General features: G+C 38.6%; 1 protein-coding gene across 1 annotated transcript; it reads right to left on the reverse strand.

Annotated features, from left to right (window-relative positions):
- Positions 1–6,549: 6,549 nt before the first annotated feature.
- LOC121516559 (protein NLRC3-like) lies at positions 6,550–24,491 on the reverse strand. The gene is made up of 12 exons (XM_041797907.1): positions 24,396–24,491; positions 23,772–23,794; positions 22,801–22,890; positions 20,962–21,051; positions 20,514–20,600; positions 19,962–20,040; positions 18,291–18,513; positions 14,213–15,992; positions 12,571–12,744; positions 11,528–11,701; positions 10,296–10,342; positions 6,550–7,345 (listed from the first exon to the last, which is right to left on the reverse strand). The coding sequence occupies exons 2-12, from the start codon at positions 23,777–23,779 to the stop codon at positions 6,819–6,821; spliced, it is 3,279 nt and encodes a 1,092-aa protein (XP_041653841.1). The 5' UTR covers positions 23,780–23,794; positions 24,396–24,491; the 3' UTR covers positions 6,550–6,818.
- Between the last annotated feature and the right edge of the window lie 254 nt (positions 24,492–24,745).

The raw sequence follows: 24,745 nt of genomic DNA on the forward strand, positions 1-24,745 counted from the left end.
GTTAGAATAACTGAGGCTTTATTGCAGCCTAACTGCCTAATTAGGGCAGTGGTTCTCAACATGGGGGTTGGGACCTCCATGTGGGTCGGGAGACACTGAGAGGTGGTCGCCAGATGCTTTCTGACAAAGACAATTTCAAAATGATTTCAAGTTGTTCTAATAAAAATACATGCATGAAATTAATGTAACGTCAAAATATGGTAATTTAGTGAGATTTATGCTGAAATCAAAGTTATGTTTGAAAACCCTTAAAAGTAAAGCTGGCTTTCTTCAGTGGTGTAAACTAAGTAAAGATGAAACATGTCATATCTGACAGATTTTTGTCTGCTTAAAAACCTTTACTCTTGTGGAGTAATTTGCTCAAGTCAAATGCTGTAGCAGCCTCCAGAACTCTGTTGGGGCTCATACACCAATATCATAAACTTGCCAGGTTTATCTACAGAAGTAAAGCAGTGCAAAGTCCCGGAGGTTTTAGTATTGGCACCATCTTTGCCGTTTCATATTACTCAGAAACCAGACTCTAAAACTTTTTGAATTGATTCATTTTTGACTATATGATCCCTCTTCATATGTCTCTATCTCTATATTTAAAAAAAAAACAACAACAAATAAATCAGGTGTTTGCTTGTTTTTCTGTCAAAAGAAAACTAGCACAGCCAAGTAAGGTTGACTCCACATGGAGCAGATTTATATCAAATTCTGTAAACAGTACAAAATAATTCAGTGTGAGAAATAAAAAGAGTACAAATACAAAAAAGATCCCATAAAAGTCAACTAATCTAAACTAGTGGATTGCATGTCCATTATTGTCTGGTAGGGTTGGTTTAAGTGTCTGTTTAACAAACCGTTCCCTCCTCTGACATTCAGCACAGTTCTGATCCTCATGGTTTAACAGACTGGATCTTTATGGTTTAACAGACCTCTTGCTAGTTCTGTTCTCTCTGACATAAAATGGCAGATATGGTGAATGGTTCAGGTTCCAGGTGGAGAGTCTTGATGATCCTCCTCCTAAAATAAATAAAAATAAAAATGTTTACAGATGAAAAAAATGTTTGAAAATATATAGTTTTAAATTTTTTTTAATCCTTTTTTTTTGTTGGGGTGGGGGGAATAAATTATCTTCTCCGAGGGGAGGCTCACTCGCCCACACTTTGAAAACCCCTGATCTAGAAGAACCAATGAGATATGGGAGATAAATGTTCAGTAAAATTAATTAGATATAAAGATTTTAAGTAAGCTGCATGTATTTAATCCAATATGATGGCATAAAGAGTAGCAGGAGAGGCAGTAGCTCAGTGTGCCAAAATCCCCAGCAGTCTAGGCCGGCCACACACTACAGGATTTTAAGCTCAATTCAAGGCAAGATTTGCCTCCCCCCGATGATTGTGGGGCGTATCCTGAGTGGAGCCTCATTGCAACGACTATTTGTCTGTCATGTGTTGTGTCAACGCGGTTGTTTTACTGCCACAAATCGCGCCATTTCCTCCCAGAATTGTAAATATCAAACATGTTAAATATTTATGATTCTGGGTCATAGTGCCTCTGACCGAGTACCCACAACAACCAATGAGAGTGAGCAGATGGGGTAGCATCATCAGCCGGATCATGGGTACTTTCACGGCTCACAACCATAAACACAACTGTAGCTTCATTCAGCAAGGATTTCATCCTGAATCTTTCCCTTGTTTTATGATTTTTGCTGCACCTGCCAAGGCAGTTTGTTGTGAAGGGACAGCGAGAGGGCACTGACAGACATCTGTGTTTGTTTCTTTTTTTTCTGAAGTCACATGATCACGCAAGGTTGCTGGCAAGTCGGCAGGTGTGTGGTCTCAAGTGACCTGACTTGGCTGAGCCGTCTAGTGTGTGCCTTCAGAGAATAAAGGATGAAAAATCATTCAAAATTGACCCGATGTCTGTGGTCTCCCTATTTTTAAAAATCATTTCAGATTTGAAGATCGTCTAGTGTGTGGCCGGCCTAAACCTATAGCAGAATAGCTAAGACTGATCCAAGACTTAGGAACGGCTAAGGGAAAGCTTATTTAAAAAGGTATATTTTGGGCCTCCTCTAAAGGTTGTGACTCTGACAGGTTGATGAGTCCAAAGGAGAGGGGTCTGAAGGATCTACCTCCCACACTACTTTTAGAGACTGAGGGTACTACGAGCAGCCCAATGCCAGGAGAGTTTTGTAAGTGAGGAGAAGAATTTTAAAGTATATTCTATTTTACAGGGAGACAGTGCAGAGAAGTCTAGAATAAATATCTCTTTTTTAGTTTTTGTCAGTGCAGAATTTTGGAACAGCTGAAAAGTCAGTAGTGACTTGCTAAGGCAGCCTCCAGTGATAAGTTTTACTGCTTCATTTTGAGGCAGGATATGCCAGATTTCTACTTTGTTGTAAGGATGAAAAAATGATCTGTATCTAAAGGCCGTGGGAGCCAGGACATCTCAGTGTTCAGCAGCAACAAAATCCTGATTATCTAAGTCCTGATGTCTTTAAGTCACACTTCTAGGTTAGTTAGATGATTGATATCATCTGGCTTCATTCCTAATAGCTATCCTCTAAAAGCGATGAAAACTTGTGGAGTATTTCCTCATGATATTGCCTAGAGGAAGCATATACACAGGGAAAAGGATCTGTCAAAGCACAGAACATGGTAGAACTCCATAGCTTACTTTGAAGTGTGCAGAGAACTCATTTACATCTACAAACTGAGATGGATCAGATAGAAATGATTTAAAGCAGCTCCTGTACTGTCAAGTTGTTGCTGTAGTCTGTGTAATAAGATAAAATGGACAAGCCATCAAAGCAGCACTAAGATGTAATGAAACAAGCACAGAAAAAAGACATCTGTCTGCAGCTAACTGTAGATCTTTAGTCAGTTTAACCAGTGTGCTAAGCTGGGCTCTCAATCCTGACTTTAAGTAGTCAGTAATGCATTAGTTTATGTTCAGATAAATGTGGGATCAAAAAAGTCATTTTCAATGGGTCATTTTTTGTCCTTAGGAAAAATCTGTCAGTTTTTTCTGTAGCTTAGCCATGTAGGCTAATTTAAGGACCTGAGATGATAATTCTAAAAAAATAAATGAAAATGAATATCCTCTGGCATTTTTTTTAACATTCCTTTATTGAAGAGTGCAAGTTTTACAACCACTGTTTACATTTTGATCTTCTTGACATTGTGAAATACAGAAATGATCAAACACAGTGGAGGAAGAAAAAATAAATATTTCCGCTTTTTATTATTTTCATGATTATTTTTCCCCATCAACCCCCCCACCCTTCCCATGAACTATGGAGGAGCCACATTTCTACACAGAAAAAAAAAATATAAATAAATAAATAAAAATATTACACAAAAAACAATAAGATGATTCTGTTAAGGAAAATAACTTGGATGAAAAGGAGAAATAAAAATATAATCATAACAATTTAAGGGAAAGAGAGAGAATAAAGGATAGGAGAGGGATGATAAAAAAGAGGCTGTCAGTTTTTGTTCAGTCTGGTGGTAAAGTCTGTAAGGAGTTCAAAAATGTCAGGAATGGTTGCCATTTTTCCAGAAACATCTCAGAATTGGCCTTATCCTTTCTAGTTCCAAGAACAATATGACATCTTGAAGCCAAAGAGAGATAGATGGGACTTGACTAGACTTCCAATGTAGAAGTCTTTGTTTGCTAACAATTATGTAAAAGCTAAAACAGTCAGTGATTAGAGGTCAAATAGACTGTGTTACCAAGGTGTACTAAATATTGCAATAAAAGGAGAGTTTCTAATATTCATGTCTAATATTTTGGACAAAGTCCCAAAATAATTCTGCCAGACGTTTGCCAGCTTTGAACGCCGATAGAACATGTGACTTCAGTTGCATGGAGATAAATGTTATGTTTTACACTTCTCCTCCACTGCAGAGAACATTTCAGACAGCCTAGCTTTAGAAAGTGAACCCTATTTAGGACTTTATATCGTATAAGCCCAAGTGGAGCACAGAGAGCTCTTGTGGGTCCCTTTAACAGCCATCCTCTGGCAAATCTGAACTATATTCATTTAACACAGCTGAAATGGCTTAAAATAAACAACAGAGTAGCACAAATTGTCCCTAGGATCTCTAAAGGGTTAAACAAAGAAATGAACAATTAAGGCTCAAACACAAAGAGACCAAAAGAGGTCTCAAAACAAAAACAACTGAAATCTAAAAAGAAATCCAAGCTTTGATTAAATCAATAAAAGCAATCAGTGAATAAATAAAATCAGTGAAAGGAAAGGAGCTGTAGGTGCTGGCTGAAAGGACCAAAGGAAGAGTGGTGGACATGTCTGAGCCTCATTGGGGCATCGGACCAGCCACCACCTGAAATAAGACTACCTCACCAGAATAAACTAACTACTGAGGAAAAGAAGCAAGAAGAAATGAGTACGTGAGGACAGACGATTTTTCATCTTATAATCGTCTGAGCACACACACAAGACAACTCAGTCGCAAAATCAGCCCACTGAAAACACACACCCGCCCACCAATGACCTGGCGTGATCACGTGACTGCAGAAGAAAAACAAAAATGGGTGCTGATTGATACTTCCAGGTTGTCCCTCCCAAGGTTATAATAGTTTTGGATTTTTCAATAGGTTTTTATTTTTATTTCATTTTCACTTTCTGTGTTAGATTTCAGTTTAGTTTTGATTAGTTTTGATTGCTGGTTTGTTAGTTTAGTTTAGTTTCTATTTTGCAAAAAATGCTTCGTTTTAGTTTGGTTTTGATTACTTTTAGTGTTTGTTGTAGCTTTTTTACGGATAGATGTCGGGGCTGAGTGGGCGTCATACATTTTTAAAAACATTAAAACAATCTACTCTTCACTTACCATTTTATTTACTTAATGACGATGTTTGAATACAACTCCAGACATAAAACTACCACTTTGTGAAGTCTTAACCAATCAGATCAGGCAATTTTACACTCCCCAGACTTGGGTGTTGGTGCCAGTCAGTTTGAATGTGTCAAAGACTAAACCTAAGGATATTTTGTCTCCATTTTTATTTTATTTTAGTTAGTTTTTTAAGCGCACTATACTATTCCTTTTCCTGGAAGGAAGGTGCAGTTGTGTTTATGCTTGTATGCCATGAAAGTACACCTACATAACACCTGGTTGGTGACGCTACCTGGTCTGCCCACTCTTATTGGTTGTTATGGGAATTCTGTCAGATGCAGGATCATCCCCACAGTCCTCAGAGGGGGGCAAATCAGGCTTCAAATCCAGCTTAAAATCCTGTAGTGTGTGGCCAGCCTAATGAATCAAACAGGAAAATGATAGAGTAAAAAGGTAGTTCGTTTCTTCACAGCCTTTCCTGCTCCTTTTTATGACTGAAAAAAATAATAGAGGCTGCGTAAGAGATTGTAACAAAGTTTTGACACACATGGGCTATTGTCTTCAGCTCCCAGTAACAGGTTCATATCTAACATCAGACATCTACCTTTCTACACTGACAGAAGGGAATCTTAACTTTCTCTCTTCTTCTCTGATCAGCTGTAGATACACACAGCTGAATTACATGACTTATTAGCTTATTAGTCATAGACAGCTGCTAGAAATGGAAAAATGTTCATGTATATAGTGAGAGAAAGACCCTCTGTTGTCTATTATAAGCTCTGGTTAACAATCTGCATAGGACACATGAAGCAAACACCCGCAGAACACCAAGAGCACAACACTGCATTTCTGTGTGAGCTTTAGAACTAAAGGTCCACTGTGTATTTTCATCACTGCAGCCATGCAGCACTCTTATGTTTTCCTTTAGAAATGTCTTTAAATTTGAGAACATATAACATCTTAAGTAAAAGTGTAAAAGTACTGGTTTCAAAACTACTTAGAGTATAAAAGTAAAAGTAATGTCGTGGGGAAAATGCCATTAAGGACAAAAGCGTAGGCCACGCCACAGGGCCCTATAGAGCACTATCCCACCTTCCCAAAAACATTTTTCTAAAGGCCATAATGACTGTAATGTTTTATTAAAATGTTAATGTTGAAAAATTTGGTATGCACCTGTTTCAGCCGCATTTATGCCCATTGAAAATGAACGCATTTTAGTACAATGCAAATACATTCAATAACCATATATGTGTACTACCAACCTCCTCGCCAGTGCTTGGTTGGGACATTTCGCTCGAGTTCTCTTGAGTCTCTACCAAGGCCATCTCCGTACTAGGCTACATACATCTACTATTTCCTTGCTGGAGTGTGACGTGATTTGTATCATTTTGTAATACATTTTTGTGCGCAGGTGCGATGGATCGCGTACAAACCAATAGGGTGTCAGAATGGTATTATGTTTATACTTCTCATCCAACCACAATCAAATTCACTCTATCCAGATGGCGCGATATAGGTTTTTGGGTTTTTTTATTTGGATTTTTTTGAACGATGACAAGCTGGAATGAAAACAAGCTGAAATGAAATAGAAGTAACGAGGCTATTTTTAAAATGTAAGGAGTAGAAAGTACAGATAATTGTGTGAAAATGTAAGAAGTAGAAGTAAAACGTCATCTGAAAAATAATTACTCCAGTAAAGTGTAGATACCCAAAATTTCTACTTAAGTAAGGTAACAAAGTATTTGTACTTTGTTACTTGGCACCTCTGCTGGCATGATGCTATTGTGAAAGTGTGAAAGTTCTCTATTTGAACATGAAGTGTTTGCATTCTCATCAGTCCATTTACATCCGTTTAGTCACTCATTTTAGTATTTTTCTGGAATTTCCTGCCCTCGGATATTGTTCTTCTCTGCTGACAGCTGTTGTTGCTCAGCTGTGTTTCCATTGGATGACTCCATGTTTTATCTAACAAAGAGACAGAACAGATCCATCCCGAAACATAAACCCAGGGTAGAGGGGTTCAGTAAAGGTGGCGTGGAAGGTGTACAGGTGGATCAGCGAGTTGGAGCTGACTCTGTAGTAAGACAGAGTGCCGGCATGCCAGTCCAGATATACTCCAACTCTCTTTGGCAGAAACTCAAAGGGGATGCAGACAGATTCTGAGCCATCATCATGCCAGGCAGAGAGAAGACTAGGATATGCAAACAAAGCCCAGGATATGTTGTTCCTTCCAAGTCTACAGCCAATATCATCTCCTTTCCTTTTGATTCCCTTATAAGTGACTCCTATAGCGAGCCACCCTTCCCTCTCCACCTCCCAGTAATGTCGACCAGTCAAACCCTGATCACACAACACTGAACACAAAAAATCAAATCTGTCAGGGTGATCTGGGTATGGTTGCTCCTCCTTCAGAAGTTCTGCTTTTCTGTTGTCCTTGGAGAGAAAAACGCGTCTGTTTGCTGTGTTTGGATCCAGTTTGAGTTCACAGGAGTCTGATGGACAGAAAAACAAAAGAACAGTTATGGAATTTTTTAGATCTCCAGTTTCATTAATATGAAGTCAAAAAGTCACAATATTGATCTCAACAGTTAATTTGAAATTGTTCCTCTTAACAGTAGACTTTAGGAGAAGCTACACGCTGAAATCGTTATAGAATAAAACTGAAAATCCTCACCAGTGCAACTAAGCATTTAGCCTTCAGGGGTCTTGTTTATAGAACAGTGTGAAGAAACTTGACTGACAGTGTCTGCGCCCAAACCTCAGAAATGGTGTATGCCAAATTCATAAAACGGCACCCCTAGACAGCTTAATACAGTTCTCTCTTTATAAATACTGATCCACCTTGAAGTGTGTGCATATAGATCTACCTCCTGTTCCACCCTTTACATCCGCCTACATTCAGCCTCAAGTCAATGAGCAGGCAGATAAAAGTTTTCAGTGGTGAACCACAATGCAACCAAAGGAAATGAACTTTCTGACACCGAAACTGAGGTTCTTGTGAATAAAGGATGGCCAGACAACACTCACTGTAACAGGAACATTCACTTAAAAAAAACAACAACAACAAAAAACAGACTGACACTTTGTTGCTGCTGCATGTTTAACATTTTTAAAAAGGCCTGGGTGGAATTAAGCTAAGTCGCACAACAATGACACTTGCTGTCAAAAAAGTGTAACTGCAGTTCTGTCTCAGGGTAGATATGACAAAACACTGTGGGTGATTGTAGGTAAATGACTGTGTGAGAGCTGTCCAGGCTTTATTTACACATTTTGCTCAATTATATAATTAAATACATGCAGGTGATAAAGCTGTGCTCAGAGACCAGAGAGATGAGTCCGTGTGAAACAGACACTGTGTCTCAATTTCATTGTGGGTCTTGCTTCAAAGTGAAGTTTGTCCCAAATAAAAATCACACTGTGGTATAACAAGGAAAACATTATACAGCTATGGACGAAAGTATTGGCACCCCTGGAATTTTTCCAGAAAATACACCATTTCTCCCAGAAATTGTTGAAATAACAAATGCTTTTGGTATACACGTTTATTTCATTTATGTGCATTGGAACAACACACCAAAAAAAAAAAAAAAAAACTAGAAGAAAAAAGCCAAAATTGACATAATTTAACACAAACTCAAAAAATGGGCCAGACAAAATTGTTGGCACCCTTTTAAAACTGTGGGTAAATCATTTTACTTCAAGCATGTGACCCCCATTTAAACTCACCTGTGGCAGTAACAGGTGCTGGCAATCTAGAAATCACACCTGAAGCCAGTTAGAATGTATAAAAGTTGACTCAACCTTTATTTTGTGTGCCTGTGTGTGTCACACCAAGCATGGAGAAGAGAAAGAAGAGCCAAGAATTGTCTGAGGACTTAAGAAGCAAATTTGTGGAAAAATATGAACAATCTCAAGGTTACAACACCATCTCCAGAGATCTTGAAATTCATTTGTCTACTGTGTGTAATATAATCAAGAAGTTTATAACCCATGGAACTGTGGCTAATCTCCCTGGACATGGACAGAAGAGAAAAACTGACAAAAGAATGCAACGCAGGATAGTTGGAATGGTGGATAAACATCCTCAGTCAACTTCCACACAAATTCAGGCTGTCCTGCAGATTCAGGGTGCAAAAGTGTCACCATATGTTCTCATCTGAATGAGATGAAGCGCTATGGCAGGAGACTGAGGAGAACCCCACTGCTGACAAAGAGACATAAAAAAGCCAGACTGGAGTTTGCAAAAATGTACCTGAGTAAGCCTCAATCTTTCTGGAAGAACATTTTGTGGATAGATGAGACTAAGGTAGAGCTTTTTGGAAAAGCACGTCATTCTACCGTTTACAGAAAACAGAATGAAACCTACAAAGAAAGAACACAGTACCTACAGTCAAATATGGTGGAGGTTCAAAGATGTTTTGGGGTTGTTTTGCTGCCTCTGGCACTGGGTGCCTTGACTGTGTGCAAGGAATCATGAAACCTGGAGACTATCAAATGATTTTGGGCAGCAATGTAGGGCCTAGTGTCAGATAGCTGGGTCTGCGTCAGAGGTCATGGGTGTTCCAGCAGGACATGACCCCAAACATACCTCAAAAAGCACCAAGAAATGGTTGGAGACAAAGCGCTGGAGAGTTTTGAAGTGGCCAGCAATGACCCGGATCTAAATCCCATTGAACACCTATGGAGAGATCTCAAAATTGCTGTTGCAAGAAGCACCCTTCAAATCTGAGAGACCTGGAGCAGTTTGCAAAAGAAGAGTGGTCCAAAATTCCAGTTGAGAGGTGTAGGAAGCTTGTTGATGGTTATAGGAAGAGATTGGTTTCAGTTATTTTTTCCCAAGGGTGTGCAACCAAATATTAAGTTGAGGGTGCCAACAATTTTGTCCAGCCCATTTTTTGAGTTTTGTGTAAATTATGTTAACTTTGGCTTACTGGCAACCTGGCCCCATGGTCTGGTGTTTTCTCTGGTGTTTTTGTGTTTGAATTTCTACATCATATGATGAAGTTACGATTTGGCCTCTGCCACTCAGAGTGACTTTGATAATAAAATGTGTGGGGCAGGTTTTCTTTAAAAGATAAATATTGACACATTTTCATATTAGGATGTAATACAGGGCTCACAAGTCATAGGTTAAAATCAAACTGTCTGCTTATAATGACATTAACAGTGGAATAAAGTTTGTACTTAGTGAAATTAGTTGTTTCAAATGCCTTAATATACAAACTGGCTTAAAATCACCATCTCACAGTGTGTGTCACCAATTTCCCTCTGCCTCCAAACATTCATATGCATGGGTTTGCTAACAGGTACATTTGCTGTGTTTCTAAATGAGACCCCAGGCTGTTAAACAATTGTACATGACACTTCAGGGCACTTCCTCCATGAAATAAAATCAAATGATTTGCATGTTTTTGTTAGGAATCAGACCAAAATTTCACTTACACTTTCTCAGACCTGGTCTCAACCAATTTTCTCCTCCATAGTCAACCCTGAAAGGAAGAAATACACAAACTCAGACTTTTATATGTTCAGTGTATGTGAAATGTGGACTCTGAAAGTTGGCTGAATTGGATGAAATTTGCATTGTACACCCTGCTTTAGCTAACGAGCTGCTAACTAGCTAACAATTTATCTTTCCATTGTAGTTGTTGATTCTTAGCTGGATCTGTATGATTGAAGAGAACTTTTTTATCTTGTTTTAATACCTTGTGACCTGTTACTCTGTTGCAGTGTGGTTATATATAGGGTTAAATTGTTTATTAGACTGAGGAAAAATACAGTCAGATCATTTTGACAGTTTGATATGTGTTCATGAATTTAAATGAAAAGTTCAGAGGCATGATAAAGACCTGTGCTTCCTTTGTGGGATGCCAACATCCATATAAATTTCAAACCTACAGACACCAGTCACATACATAGGAAAAAAACAACCTGTATTGGGCCACACTGGCTCCTGCTGCTAATAGACTTACTGTTGACAAGTACCTCATATGACCTCTCTTTAAAGTCCCTGTAAAGTGAAACCCATAATTTGTGTCTTAACACACTAGCTATGTTTGAATAAGTTTGCTAAAAACATGTGAAAACACAGAGGTCTAAGTGTGACTGGAATTTTTGATTTAGACCATTAAAAAGTTGTTCACCTTTTCCCTGGCTTGGTTTAATTCAGGCAGGGAAAATAAAGTAGCCCATGATATCACCAGTCCTGATGTGGAATTACCTCGCCCCCCTAACAAAACAATGATAAAAAATCACTGAGCTGTTCATCTCAGTTAGGTCTGTTGTTTGCTGATGTCACTGCCTTCATTGAAAGCTGCACTCTGATCAGAAGCATTTATTCTAAATATAAGAGGATTATATTTCTTCTGAGTGGGCATGGCAACATGCCCACACCATTCTAGAGCAGATTTTATTGCCTAATATTTTTGTGATTTTGAAGCTTAATTTTATATACTAGAGATGTTCTTCATGACTGAAATTTGGCTTGGGGATTCAAAACCTCAAAACCTGGCCTGGGGCCTGTCATACAATGAACCTCAAATAAAGAGTTTTTTTAAAATCACCTTACAGAGACTTTAAAAATCCAAAAGCATCGCCAACCCCCCCACCCCCCACCCCACTCCTGTGTCCTGACGTCACACAGTGCCTGCACATCATCATAGGACTTTCCATACCTTAAATCGTCAAGTATCCAGTTAGGATCCTCCAGTCCAGCGGAGAGCAACTTTACTCCAGAGTCTCCAGGACGGTTGTAGCTCAGGTCCAGCTCTCTCAGGTGAGAGGGGTTTGAGTTCAGAGCTGAGGCCAGAGATACAAATCCATCATCCGTAATCAGACAGCCTGAAAGCCTAAAAACACAAGAGAAAAATCTCTCAAACCAATTGTGGCAGAGTCGTTGACAAGCCCATCATATCTTTACTTCATGCTCTTCTTGTAATAATTCTGTTGATTAATATGACAATATTTCTAATAAGAAATAAATAAGATTTTCTTGTTTGTTGCAAGTAAACTGAAACAAATTTCATTTATTCAAGAAATACTTCATGCTCAGCATTTTTTAAATGAATCTCTTCTGCCTCATTCAAGAGCATCGGTACTAGACAAACAAGAAAAGATGGATCTCTTTAATGAATTTCAACTTGTTTATTTAAAATGGTCAATACTGATCATGACAGAGGTTCTCCAACAAAACTTTATTTTAAAATGTGCATTTAAATCCTGACTTAAAACTCTGTATGAAATTTAAAAACCTAGTTGTTTTTTTACTAGGTTTGTGGGTCTTCCCCAAGGAAGTTTTGAATGCTAACACTTTATTTCTTATATGTACTTTATTTTTAAGCTTCAATTTGTCATGAAATTATCTTTTATGTGTAAAAGGCATTTATTTCATGAAAATCATTTTACCATCCAGAACTTTGTGAATGAGTGTAATATTACACCATCTAGCAAGAAATAAAATTCCATTAATTACATAGTGGTCTTATGATGCCAATTAAAGCGGTGCTCTAACATTACAGAAATATGATCTATTGTTCAAAAGGCGTTCATTTAAAATTTGTGCAACCACATTTTATTGCTTGGATATAACTGCCTGTTGTTTTGGCAAGGTTAACAACATTTACATGTAGATGGAAGTGATGGTGTGTATAAAGAGAGAGAGATGTACACCCCTGGGTAAGATAAAGAATATCTGTCAAACACATCAATGAATCCTGACCTCAGAGTCTCCAGTTTACAGTTTGGATTCCCCAGTCCAGCAGAGAGCAGCTTCACTCCTGAATCCTGCAGGTTGTTGTTACTCAGGTCCAGCTCTCTCAGACACGAGGACTCAGTGCTGAGAACTGCTGACAGAGCTTCACAGCTTCTTTCTGTCAGGTTACAGCCACTCAGTCTGAAAGTGCAATCAGGTGGGATAATGCTTTAGACTTCTCTCTGGAAAGATAACAGCGTGAAGTAATCAACTACACCTCATTTCCACAGACATACTAGACTGATGTCCATAGAGCCAAATACATAACAATGATGCCTCCTAGTGTTCAACACAAGGAAGCACTTTTCTTTTTTCTAATGTATAGAAACCAATTACAAACTAACTGAGGCTATCGGGCTATCGGGCTCATATATCCATTTTTAGCATTATGGTAGCTTGGAATATGTATTTGGAGAATTACCTGGACAAAAACGGGACCATGTCACATGGCAATAAATCTGAGATTTTTTTACAGATTTCCATAGGAATGAATGGACTTCCTCTGGACTCACTTTCATAATAGAGTATGTAAATGGAGACGAGGAGCAAGGAGAGACCAGCAAGTTCATGAGCAGTAGCTAGAAAATACTACTATGCAGACAGGGTTGTTTGTACCATGTAATTTTCCAATTTTGAAGAAAAAACAGGGCCTTAAAGCAACATTGGCATAAATACACAGTTTTTTGAGAAACAATTTCAGTACTTTTCTGCTAACTAGCCATTTGGTTTTAGCTCTAGTTCAACACACTACATCCATATCCCTATGCCTGCAATGCACTGATTGTTTATCCTGACACCACATAGACTGTTTCATAGATCCATTGTATTGGATATATGAAAAGTCATCTGGAAAACCTCTCATATGAAGCATTTGAGAAGGGCAGGACTTAAAAAAAAAAATCCCCAGAAGGTGATAGATTGAATGTTCTGTCTGTTCATTCATTAAGGGCCAATCAGAGCAACAAGACAAAATAAGGTCGTAGGCATGTACAATTCTGGTAGCAACCTGAGCTTGATAGGCAGACGCTGCCATAGTTTATGAACAGGTGAGCTTGTTAGTGGATAAAACTCATACCAAGGCCGGTCAGGAGAAGTGCCAAAATATCTTGTTTCTTGGCTCTTGTTTCAATAATAAAGAATTTTGTCCCAGTTGTGCTGAAACTGCTGCTATTCTAGAGCTACATCCAAGCTAAACATGACACTGTCAGCAACCATTGCTATTAGCTTCCAGTACAACTAAACCCTAACGCTTTGTTCTCCTTAGACAACGCTGATTGGTCTGGCTCATTTCAGAGCTGGCACAATCATTTTGGACTGGAGCTTTGCAAGATGGATTTGCCTGATGACAGACATGCAATCTGGCCAATTCATCTGCTTTGCAAGGTTACTGATTGTTGGAACCTGCAAGTATCATACATGACACCCCTTTTACAATCTATTCCAAAGTTAACATGCAAAATGGGCCAAGGGTTAAAGACTTTAGAAAAAGCCTTATCAAAAAACTGTATACATCATAAGAGACTCCCATGGGAATTGGTGGCTTTCCAGTTTATTTGCCTTTGTAACAATGCATGATTGGAAACAAGGGGTTAAGATTAAGTATACATACATGGATTTTTTGGCAGCTTTGATCACTGGCAGCAGCCACAGAAGACCCTCTTCTGAAGCACAGTACTTGTTCAGGTCAAACACATCCAAGTTTTCTTCAGATGACAGTAAGATGAAAACAAGGGCGGACCACTGAGCAGGAGAGGGATCTTCAGTGGAGAGTCTTCCTGAACTCAGGTACTGTTGAATCTCCTCCACCAGAGAGTGATCCTTCATCTCATTCAGACAGTGGAAGAGGTTAATGCTTCTCTCTGGAGAGGGATTCTCCCTGATTTTCTCCTTGACATACTCAGCTACTTCCTCCCTGGTTTGAGATTCAGTTCCTTTCTGTGTTAGCAGACCTCGAAGCAGATTCTGATTGGTCTCCAGAGAAAGACCCAAAAGGAACCGGAGGAACAAGTCAAGGTGCCCATTTGGACTCTGCAAAGCTTGGTCCACTGCATTCTGAAAGAAGACTGTAGATTTCTGGTCAGGTGTGTTGGAGGTGTAGGCATTGCCTTCCAAAGGATTGAAACCAGAGTTGGTGAATGTCAGATAAACATAAAAAGCAGCAAGGAACTCTTGAGCGCTTAGATGCACAAAGCTGAACAACTTGTCCTGGAAGATTCCTCTCTCCTCTTTAAAGATCTGTGTGAAGACCCCTGAGTATACTGAGGCTGCTCTGATATCGATGCCACAATCCATCAGGTCTTCCTCGTAGAAGATCAGGTTTCCTTCCCGCAGCTGCTCAAAAGCTAGTTTTCCCAGAGACAGGATCATGTCCTTGCTTTTTGGGTTCCAGTGTGGGTCTGTCTCGCTCCCTTCATGAAACTTGACATTGCTCTGTTTAATTTGAACCACCAGGAAGTAGATGTACATCTCAGTCAGGGTTTTAGGCAGCTCATGGCTCTCGCTGGTTTTCATCACATCCTTCAGGACTGTTGCAGTAATCCAGCAGAAGACCGGGATCTGGCACATAGTGTGAAGGCTTTGGGCTTTCTTGACATGGGCAATAATCCTGCTTGCCTGCTTCTCATCTTTGAATCTTTTCTTGAAATACTCTTCCTTTTGTGGATCAGTGAAGCCTCGAACTTCTGTCACCATGTCAATATACTCCGGAGGGATCTGATTGGCTGCTGCAGGTCGTGTGGTTATCCAGAGGCGAGCAGAAGGAAGCAGTTTCCCACTGATGAGGTTTGTAAGCAGCACATCGACTGAGGCAACCTCTGTAACATCAGTTGCGATCTTGTTGTTGCAGAAGTCAAGAGGAAGTCGACACTCATCCAAACCGTCAAAGATGAACACAATATTAAACTTGTCAAACCTGCAGATTCCTGCTTCTTTGGTTTCAGTAAAAAGGTGATGGATTAGTTCTACCAAACTGTACCTTTTTCCTTTCAGCAAGTTCAGTTCTCGGAAAGTGATTGAAAATGCGAACTGTATGTCTTGGTATTTTTTGCCTTCTGCCCAGTCCAGAGTGAACTTCTGAGTTAAGACTGTTTTCCCAATGCCAGCCACTCCCTTTGTCATCACTGTTCTGATGGGAACATCTCCTTGCTGATGTAAGATTTTATCAACTGTGATTGTTTTCTCTGATCTCACTGACTTCCTGAAGGCTGTATCAATCACTTTAACCTCATGTTCATCACTGAGCAGTCCAGTTCCACCTTCTTGGATGTAGAGCTCTGTGTAGATCTGATTTAGCAGTGTCGGCTGACCCGCTTTGGAGATCCCCTCAAAAAAACATTGAAATCTTTCTTTCAAGTTGGTTTTCAGTTTATGTTGACAGGATGCTGGAGACTCTGAAAAAAAAGACACCAAAGCAATTAATAAGCAGAGCTTTACATCACAAAAGCAGTTTTTTTTTAAAGATGGGATTTATTTGGCTTCTTTTTTGATTCATCTCTTTCTGGCAGTAGCAGTCCATGGCTCTTACAAATATGAAACTAGGATATCATGTAGAAGTTCATTTTCCCACAATTTACTTCAAAAAAATAAGTTTCTATATAATCTAGATTTGTCTTACAAAGTGAAATATTTCAAGAAATTTGTTTGTTGTAATCTTGATGATCATGGGTTACAGGTCCCTAAAATCAAACATCTACTATCTCAGAGTATTATGGAAAAGTTCACTTGATTAAGATTTCCTGAGCCTTCATTCAAGCTCAGTCTAGTTTAGTTCACACAACCACAACCATGGGGAAGACTTCAGGCTTGATTAATGTCCAGAAAAAAAATCATTGTCATCCTCTACAAGGAGGGTAAGCCACATACGGTCACTGCTGAAAGGGCAGGCTGTTCTCAGAGACTGTATCCAAGCACATTCATGGAAAGCTGACTGGAAGAGAAAAGTGTGGTAAGAAATGCACAAGCAACAGGGATGACTGCAGCCTTCAGAGGATTGTCGAACAAAACAGATCCAAGAACTTACGGGAGCTTAACAATGAGTGGACTGAGGCTGAAGTCAGTGGATCAAGAGCCATGACTCAGACAGGTCCAGGAGATGGACTACAAGTGTCATGTTCCTAGTGCCAAGCCAATCCTGAACCACAGATGTCATCAGCATCTCATCCAGGCTAAGGAGAAAAAGAGCTGGACTGCTGCTCAGTGGTCCAACATCCTGTTTTCAGGTAGAAGTAAATTTGAGTTTCCTTTTAAATCAAGGTCCCAGAGTCTGGGGGAAGATGGAGGAGGCACAGAATCCAAGGTGCTTGAGGTTCAGAGTGTAGTTTTCACAGTCAGTGATGGTTTTGGTTGCGATGTCATCTGTTGGTCCACTATGCTCTATCAAGTCCATAGTTCATGCCATCTACCAGATTTTAGAGCACTTCATGCTTCCATCTGCTGAGAAGCTTTACTGAGATGCAGATTTACTTTTTCAGCAGGTCCACAGTGAAGCCAAAAATACCAGAAACTGGTTTGCTGACCATGGTATTACTGTGTTTGACTGGACACCCAACTGGACTGACCTGAACCCAATAGAGAATCTCTCAACTGTTGTCAAGAGGAAGATGAGAGACACCAGACTCAACAATACAGATGAGCTGAAGGCTGCTATCAGAGCAACCTGGGCTTCATAACACCACAGCAGTGTCACAGACGAATTTGCTCCATGCCACATCACATAGATGCAGTAAAAAGAGCTCCAACCAATTACTGAGTGCATAATAGCAGAAGGTCAACATTTCTGTATTAAATTTTTTTTTTTTTTTTTTTCTATGGACTGACGTTTTGTGATATTAAAATAGATTGAGATAGTGGATGTTTTTTTTTTTTTGGTGAGCTGAAATCCGTAATTAGCAACATTTAAATGAAAAGGTCTTGAAATATTTCACTTTTTAATGATGAATCTGGAATACATGGAAGTTTCACTTCTTGAATTAAATCACATTCTAATTTTTGGGATGCACCTGTAGGCTCTTAGCACAAATCTCCTGCATGAAAAGCAGTCCAGTGTACTCTGCTCTCCTCAAGTACAGTAAAAGTAAAACTACAGCTCTCAAACACAAATTAGAAAGTTACAAACTATTAAGGTAGATCTTCTATTATTAAAGAATGGCACAGTCTACAAAGTGCAGTGAAAATCTCTTAGGACAGTTTCAGCCTCGTAGAGATTCTTAAGTTGAACTTATTGAAAGGGTCCCTTAGCATTTATAGATTTCTAATAAAAAGCAGAATATTTACACCCTTGTTACTTGTTATCTTCAATGTGTAATGGAAAGACATGCAGTAATGGGATAAAGTGATTTTAGAATCCTGTGCATCTCCATTGCTTGGGCACTTAAGGACTTAAAGGATCCACAGCCGTTAAGTCAGGGGCAGTGTTGGTGAATATTGCAGGTAAACTGTCATGTACAGATTGTGCAGAAGGTGAATACATTTTGGGCTGCAGTTTAAACCTTGGTTGTTGACGCCTTCCCAAGCGAATGAAAATAAGTTCAAATTTAGATTGAATCTTTTGAGCCGCATCGCTACCTTAGTGTATCATACAGAGTACAGAAAGACTTGTAAGTACGTAAGAAATCATGAGATTAATTTATAAATATATTATTAATAATTTTGCCGTTTTGATACATCAATTTTTTCCCAAAGTCTCTTACTGTTATGCAGAGAGTCGGCTATGACATCCTGGTCCATCTTCCTCAGGAAGTCTAGTGTGATCTTCAGAAAAGCCTGTCTGCTGCTCCTCTTCAGCTCCCCCTCATCAATCACATTTTCTCCATCTTCCATTTTATTTAAATATTTTGGATCAGGTTGACTCAGGACTCTTTTGAACCTCTTAAGCTCATTCTTCACAAAACTGATGATTTCTTCCTCGAGCAGCTGAAAAACAAAACATCATTTATTGATGAAACCGTAGGCTAACTGATACGTCCCTAGCTTCACGTGGATGGTGCAAGGAAGGGGTGAGATGCAAAACAATGGTAAGGTTTGATTTGGAGGTGCAGTGAAACTTGTTGCCATGTACTGTTTGTTGCAAGCAACTGCTTCACAGCTCAATGTATGCTGGGATACATAGAAACATGGACAAGGCTTGGGGTTCCACTTTCTACCATTTTCTCTCCTTCATGAGGCCATCACTGTCAATTTAAAGAAACAAGTGATATACTGTCAAGCAAGTTAACCCTGTAGTGTGCTTGTACAACTGAATACTCCTCAATTTGAGATCCTGTATATACAATGCATTAACAGGGATTTAGATTCAATTTGGGCACTTTGATACCAAGACGTAATCCTTATTTCTTATGACATGTACTAAAGTGCAGTCACTTGGAATCCTAATTCCCAAAACACACTGATAATCTGCAATAATACATGGTCTAAAACAGTGGTTCTCAACTTGTCTGGCCTCAGGGCCCCACAGTCTGTCTTACAACAGATTGCAACTTCAGTTTCCAAAACATTTTCAACAATGCATGTTTAGTTAATTGAATATGTTGCTGTTTGGCACATGATCGGACCAACACACCTGATATGAAAAAGAATAGGGACAAAACTGACATATTTTATACCCTTCTTCCCCATCATTATGGGTCAATTATTGCCAATTTTCTAGAGAACTTGTGAAATTACTGCACTACCATTCATTGTAAGAAGAGGAGATAAATTAGTTGAAATATTGATCAAACATGTACATTTACCCAATTTCACAGCAAAACAGGGTAAAATAAGAGGTATCGATGCATGTCCAATAAGGACTTAAGGACTTTTGCCACAGTTCTGAAAACTGCTTCACGACCCACTTTTGGGTCCCGACCCACCATTTGAGAACCCCTGGTCTAAAAGACAACAAAAATTTGCCACCCCAACAGGAGATGTTTTAGCTGTTGCAGGGCTGTTACAAGAGCATCTTAAATAACTTACTTAGTAGTACTTAGTTTTTCACTTTGCAACAAGCTGACATAAATACTGATGCCTCTGTGTGTCACAAAAGCAAAACAAAACTAAAACTAATCATTCATAGCTATTTTTGCCCTATCAATGCTGCCAGTGACTCACAGCCTGCAAAAAAAGAGGAGCCTTTGTCCAGAAAGTAAGAGATTCCTCTGTCAAAAGATGGCAGGGTGAGATTTTTTAAATCAAATTCTTTCAGACTTGTAGGACAAGACCAGCAAGGGGATGAAACATCCTGCTTAGTCAGACAGGTGTAAAAGTATCAGCTGGAACTCTGAAGTTCCACACCACCTAGCAAGAACTGGCCTCAGATATGTGGAAAACACAAATGTACTGATAAGAACTCAAGTAGAGTGAGTTTTCATGTCTCTACACACCGTGAATACTGAGTCTAGGTCTGCTTGCTGATGCTTGTCAGATGGATCAGAGGGACACCCTGACATCTTCTGGTCAGTCCTGTGGACAAAGAGGAAAAAAGAGATCACATGGTACTTTTCTGCTGTTTTGGGTTTTTTTATTTAACTATTGTTTAAAGGAGGAAGTTTCCTATATATATATATATATATATATATTAAGTGTCAGTAACACTGCGGCAATTTAAATCTAAAATTAGATTTTGACAGTTAAACCAAGTTTTGCACAGTTACAAGATAATAAATAAGTTATGTCCTGCCAGTTGATTACTGGATTGTGATCAACTCCTCATGAAGTCTCAGAAAGAAACTAATCATCTCAACAAAGAGCAGCTGTCATACCAAGGCCAGTTGATGATTATACCTGTCAGAACTGGCAGTCATAGGGACTTGGGATCACACTGGCCGAGATTTTTGTGACCTCTTATCTTCCTCTTATCTTATTACCAAGATGTTGAAATCTATGATTATTCAAAACTAACTTTCTCTTGCATTTGGTGTTTTTTTCTGTCTTACTCAGTGGGGTCAACGTCGTCGAATGAGCTAGGATCTGCTTTTGATTTGCAGGTGAGGTTGGAAGAGTCAGGAATCTCCTGGAAGGACCTGACGGACAGAGAGGATACTGGCATCAGTAACTTATAAAGGACATTAATAGAATGAGAATTAAAACGCTTGGGAGGCTAAAAATGGAAATGTGTAAAGGTGAATTAACAGCATTAATAATTAAAAGCAGAAATATAGTAACAAAAGTGCCATTTATTTTTAATTTTTTAAAATTTTTTAAATACATAGATTGTAGTTGACAAGCATTTCCTCATTCGTTTCCAGGCAATGTACAAAATCTCATTGTATTACCAAGATGTTTAAATCACTGATTATTACTTTAAAAATACAGAAAGTAGGGCTGTATGTTCATTTGGCAAAACTAACTTTTTCTTGCATGTGGTGTTTTTCTGTGTCTTACTCTGTCTGAGGGTTGATGTCGTCGAATGAAATAGGATCTGCTTTGGATTTACAGGTGAGGATGGAGGAGCCAGGAATCTCCTGGAAGGACCTGACGGACATAGAAGATACTAGTATCAGTAAATTATAAAGGAAATTAAAAGAATGCAAATTAAAATGATAGGGAAGCAAAAAATGGAAATGTTTAAGAGTGAATCAGCAACATAAATAATTAAAAGCAGAAATGTAGCAACAAAAATGGCATGTTCATTCACTTTCATTTTTACTTTTTTTGTAACAAGATTTTGTTCAAATTCTATATCATCTACAGTGCTCATAAAAAGTGTTCAACCGCTTTGATATTTTACTTTTTCATTTATTTTAGAAATCAGTGATGGTAAAATATATTATGGCATTGCAACTAAATGAGGACAGATTTTTACAGAGTAATGTCAGTTAAATACAAGTATGTAATATGAAATAAGTGACTGCATAAATAGTTACCATTTTTAAAATGGCAAAACCTAAATCACCAAAGGTCCAGCCAATTGGTGCTAGTAGTCTCACAATTACTAAGACTAGATCACCTGAGGACAGTGACTGTGTCTCAAGTGATAGTAGTATAAAGACACCTGTGTCTGGAAGTTTCAGTCTCTGGTTAATCAGTATTCATGGCTACCATTACACCATGAAGACAAAAGAACACTCCTGGCAACTCAGAGAAAAGGTTATTTAAACGTATAGTTCAGGGGATGGATACAAAAACACAATGCACTGAACACCCCCCAGACTTCAGATAAACCCATCATCAAGAATTTGGTGGAGTATGTCACATGTGTAAATAGATCAAGCCATCCTCACAAACTGAGTCAGTGTGTAAGAAGGAGACTAGTGAGAGAGACCACCAAAACAGCTATGACCACTCTGAAGGAGTGACAAGCTTCAGCAACTGAGATTGGAGAGACTCTGCAAACAAATGTTGCCTGGGTTCTTCACCAGTCAAAGCTTTAAGGGACAGTGGCAAACAGAAAGCCACTGTTGAAGAAAACAAATTAAATCTGGACAAGAGTTCACTAAAAGTCATGTGGGAGACCCACTGGTCAAGTGAAGAAAGTGTTTGGTCTGATGAGACAAAAATGTTGCTTTTTGGCCATCAGACAAGATGTTATGTTTGAAAGACACTAAACACTGGGCATGACCACAAGCACACCATTCCCACTGTGAAGCGTGGTAGTGGCAGCCTCATGCTGTGGGGATGCTTCTTGGCAGCCGGCCCAGGAAGACTTGTAAAGGTAGAGGGTTAAACAAGTGCAGCAAAATATAGGAAAATCCGAGTGAGCAACATGATTCAGTCTGCAGGAGAACTATGGCTTGAGAGACAATTTATTTTCCAGGAAGACAGTGACCCGAAGTAAACAGCGAAAGCTACACAGAAATTGTTCAAAGACATCAACAAGGTGAATGTTATGGAGTGGCCGAGTCAAAGCCCAGACCTCAGTCCAGTAGAGAATTTGTGGCTGGACTTGAAAAGGGCTGTTCATGCCCTATCCCTGTGTATCCCAACAGGTGGACAATCTCTATGTTTGTGCAGGTTACGTTGTTCTTGAGCAAGTGTTGGTGGTTTTGCTTATTAGGCTCAATACATTATTCATACTGATTGCAGGAAGTAAAACTTTATTTAAATTATTTAAGATTTTTTATAAATCTGGAAAACATTTACATTCTTAATATGCACATTTAAACAGGAAAAAACAAAAAATGGTGCCTTTTTTTTGTTTTTGATAATGCAGAAAGTAGGACTGTATGTTCATTAGGCAGAACTAAATTGTCTCTTGCGTGTGGTGTTTTTTCTGTGTCTTACTCTGTCTGAGGGTCGATGTCGTCGAATGAAATAGGATCTGCTTTTGATTTGTAGCTGAGGTTGGAGGAGTCAGGAATCTCCTGGAAGGACCTGACGGACAGAGAGGATACTGGTGATTCTAGAAATCAGTTATGGCCAATATAAAGTGGCTTTGCCACTAAACAAAACAAAACTCTAATGTCAAAGTGAGAACAGATTTTTCCGAGTAATGTCAGTTCAATTCAAATATGTAATATGAAATAAGTGACTGCATAAATAGTCACCATTTTTAAAATGGCAAAACCTAATTCACCAAAGGTCCAGCCAATTGGTGCTAGTAGTCTCACAATTACTAAGACTAGTTCACCTGAGGGTAGTGAATGTGTCTCAGGTGATAGTAGTATAAAGACACCTGTGTCTGAAAGGTCCAGTCTCTGGTTAATCAGTATTCATGGCTACCATTACACCATGAACACAAAACAACACTCCTGGCAACTCAGAGAAAAGGTTATTGAAACGTATAGTTCAGGGGATGGATACAAAAACATACGGCACTGAACGGAGTTCAGATAAAGAGATCACACCATCAACAACAGCTGCTGTCTGGTTCATTGATGGGTATTACTAAACAGAGATTTCTGATGAGTCAGAGCATGTTCTTCATTTATTCTAAAAGAAGATAGCAGTGCTTTCTTCTGTTGTTTCTGGCAGATTAGACGGGTGGGACAGCTCTGTGTATGTCTACATGTTTTTCTTCTGATTACATCTTTGATACATTCATATTAATTTCAATATCAAATCACTTTATTTAGCATACATGTAAACAGTGAATTTTGGGTTCCGAGTCAGAATGATTTTAATTGGATTAAAGAAAAAAAACGCTACACATGCAAACCTTGCTGATGTAGCTTGAATTGAAATGCATTTGAAGTGGTCACATTATGCTAAACAACACAAATTAAGTTAAGATCTTTAAGTGTTGAGTGTTTTACCTCTCCATGTTGAAAACCAACTGCTGCAAAGTGGTTGGAAAGAAAGAAAGAAAGAAACAAAGAAACAAAGAGAAAGAAAAAAACAGGTCAAAATATTGTTTCTCATCATTAAAGGTGTAAAGTGATATATATATATTTCTATATATGTGTGTGTGTAAACATATTTATAAATCAGATATTTCATGAAAGTTGTTTTCCAGCTTTAATTAGCTTTATTTAACAGAGGTATCTTGCCAACTCCCATGCAGACATGTACAAACAGGCCGACAAGCTTCCTACAAACACTGTTGTTAATTTATCACATGAACAAAAACGATCAGACACATTAACTGACATTGAGAACACAGTCATAACACACATTTTAAATCTATTAATTTTTTTGTCTCTAGGATTGTCATTATAAATAGTAATGATAATGATGAATATGAACTATTGAGTACTAAAACTAAAAAACTTAAAGCTTTTAAAAGTGTCTGTTTAAATTGAATGATTCTCACCTTTATGCAGATAACTACCTTCACATTAGATTATTTACATTGATAGACATCTCTGCAGTTATCAAGTAATTGATGGAATATGCTGGTAATGTACACTGAGTCCACATACAAACAGAAACATACTCACTCTGCAGCAGAGAGCTTGTAGCAGCAGCGGCCTGTGAGTAAAAAAAAAAAAAAAAAGTTTATATGGACTTCAGTAAACTTGCATGGACCTGAGACCGTAAGACCTAGACATGAGAAAAACTGAGCTCATCGTTGTCTGAGTTTCTGTGTGTAAATGTGGGTTGTTACCAAAGCGTTACAGTGTATTGTCACCGTAGAGCTATGCTGTCAGACCGGTTTAATGCTGTGGTTTCACTCTGATAATGATTTCAGTAAACATAATTTAGCAAAAGTAGTCAGGGCTATCATTTACGTACTACTATGATACTAATTGTATTCATCATTTTCATAAATAAAAGTTTAAAATAGTTA

The sequence above is a fragment of the Cheilinus undulatus genome, linkage group 10 (assembly GCF_018320785.1).
Source record: "Cheilinus undulatus linkage group 10, ASM1832078v1, whole genome shotgun sequence".
Classification (NCBI taxonomy): domain Eukaryota; kingdom Metazoa; phylum Chordata; class Actinopteri; order Labriformes; family Labridae; genus Cheilinus; species Cheilinus undulatus.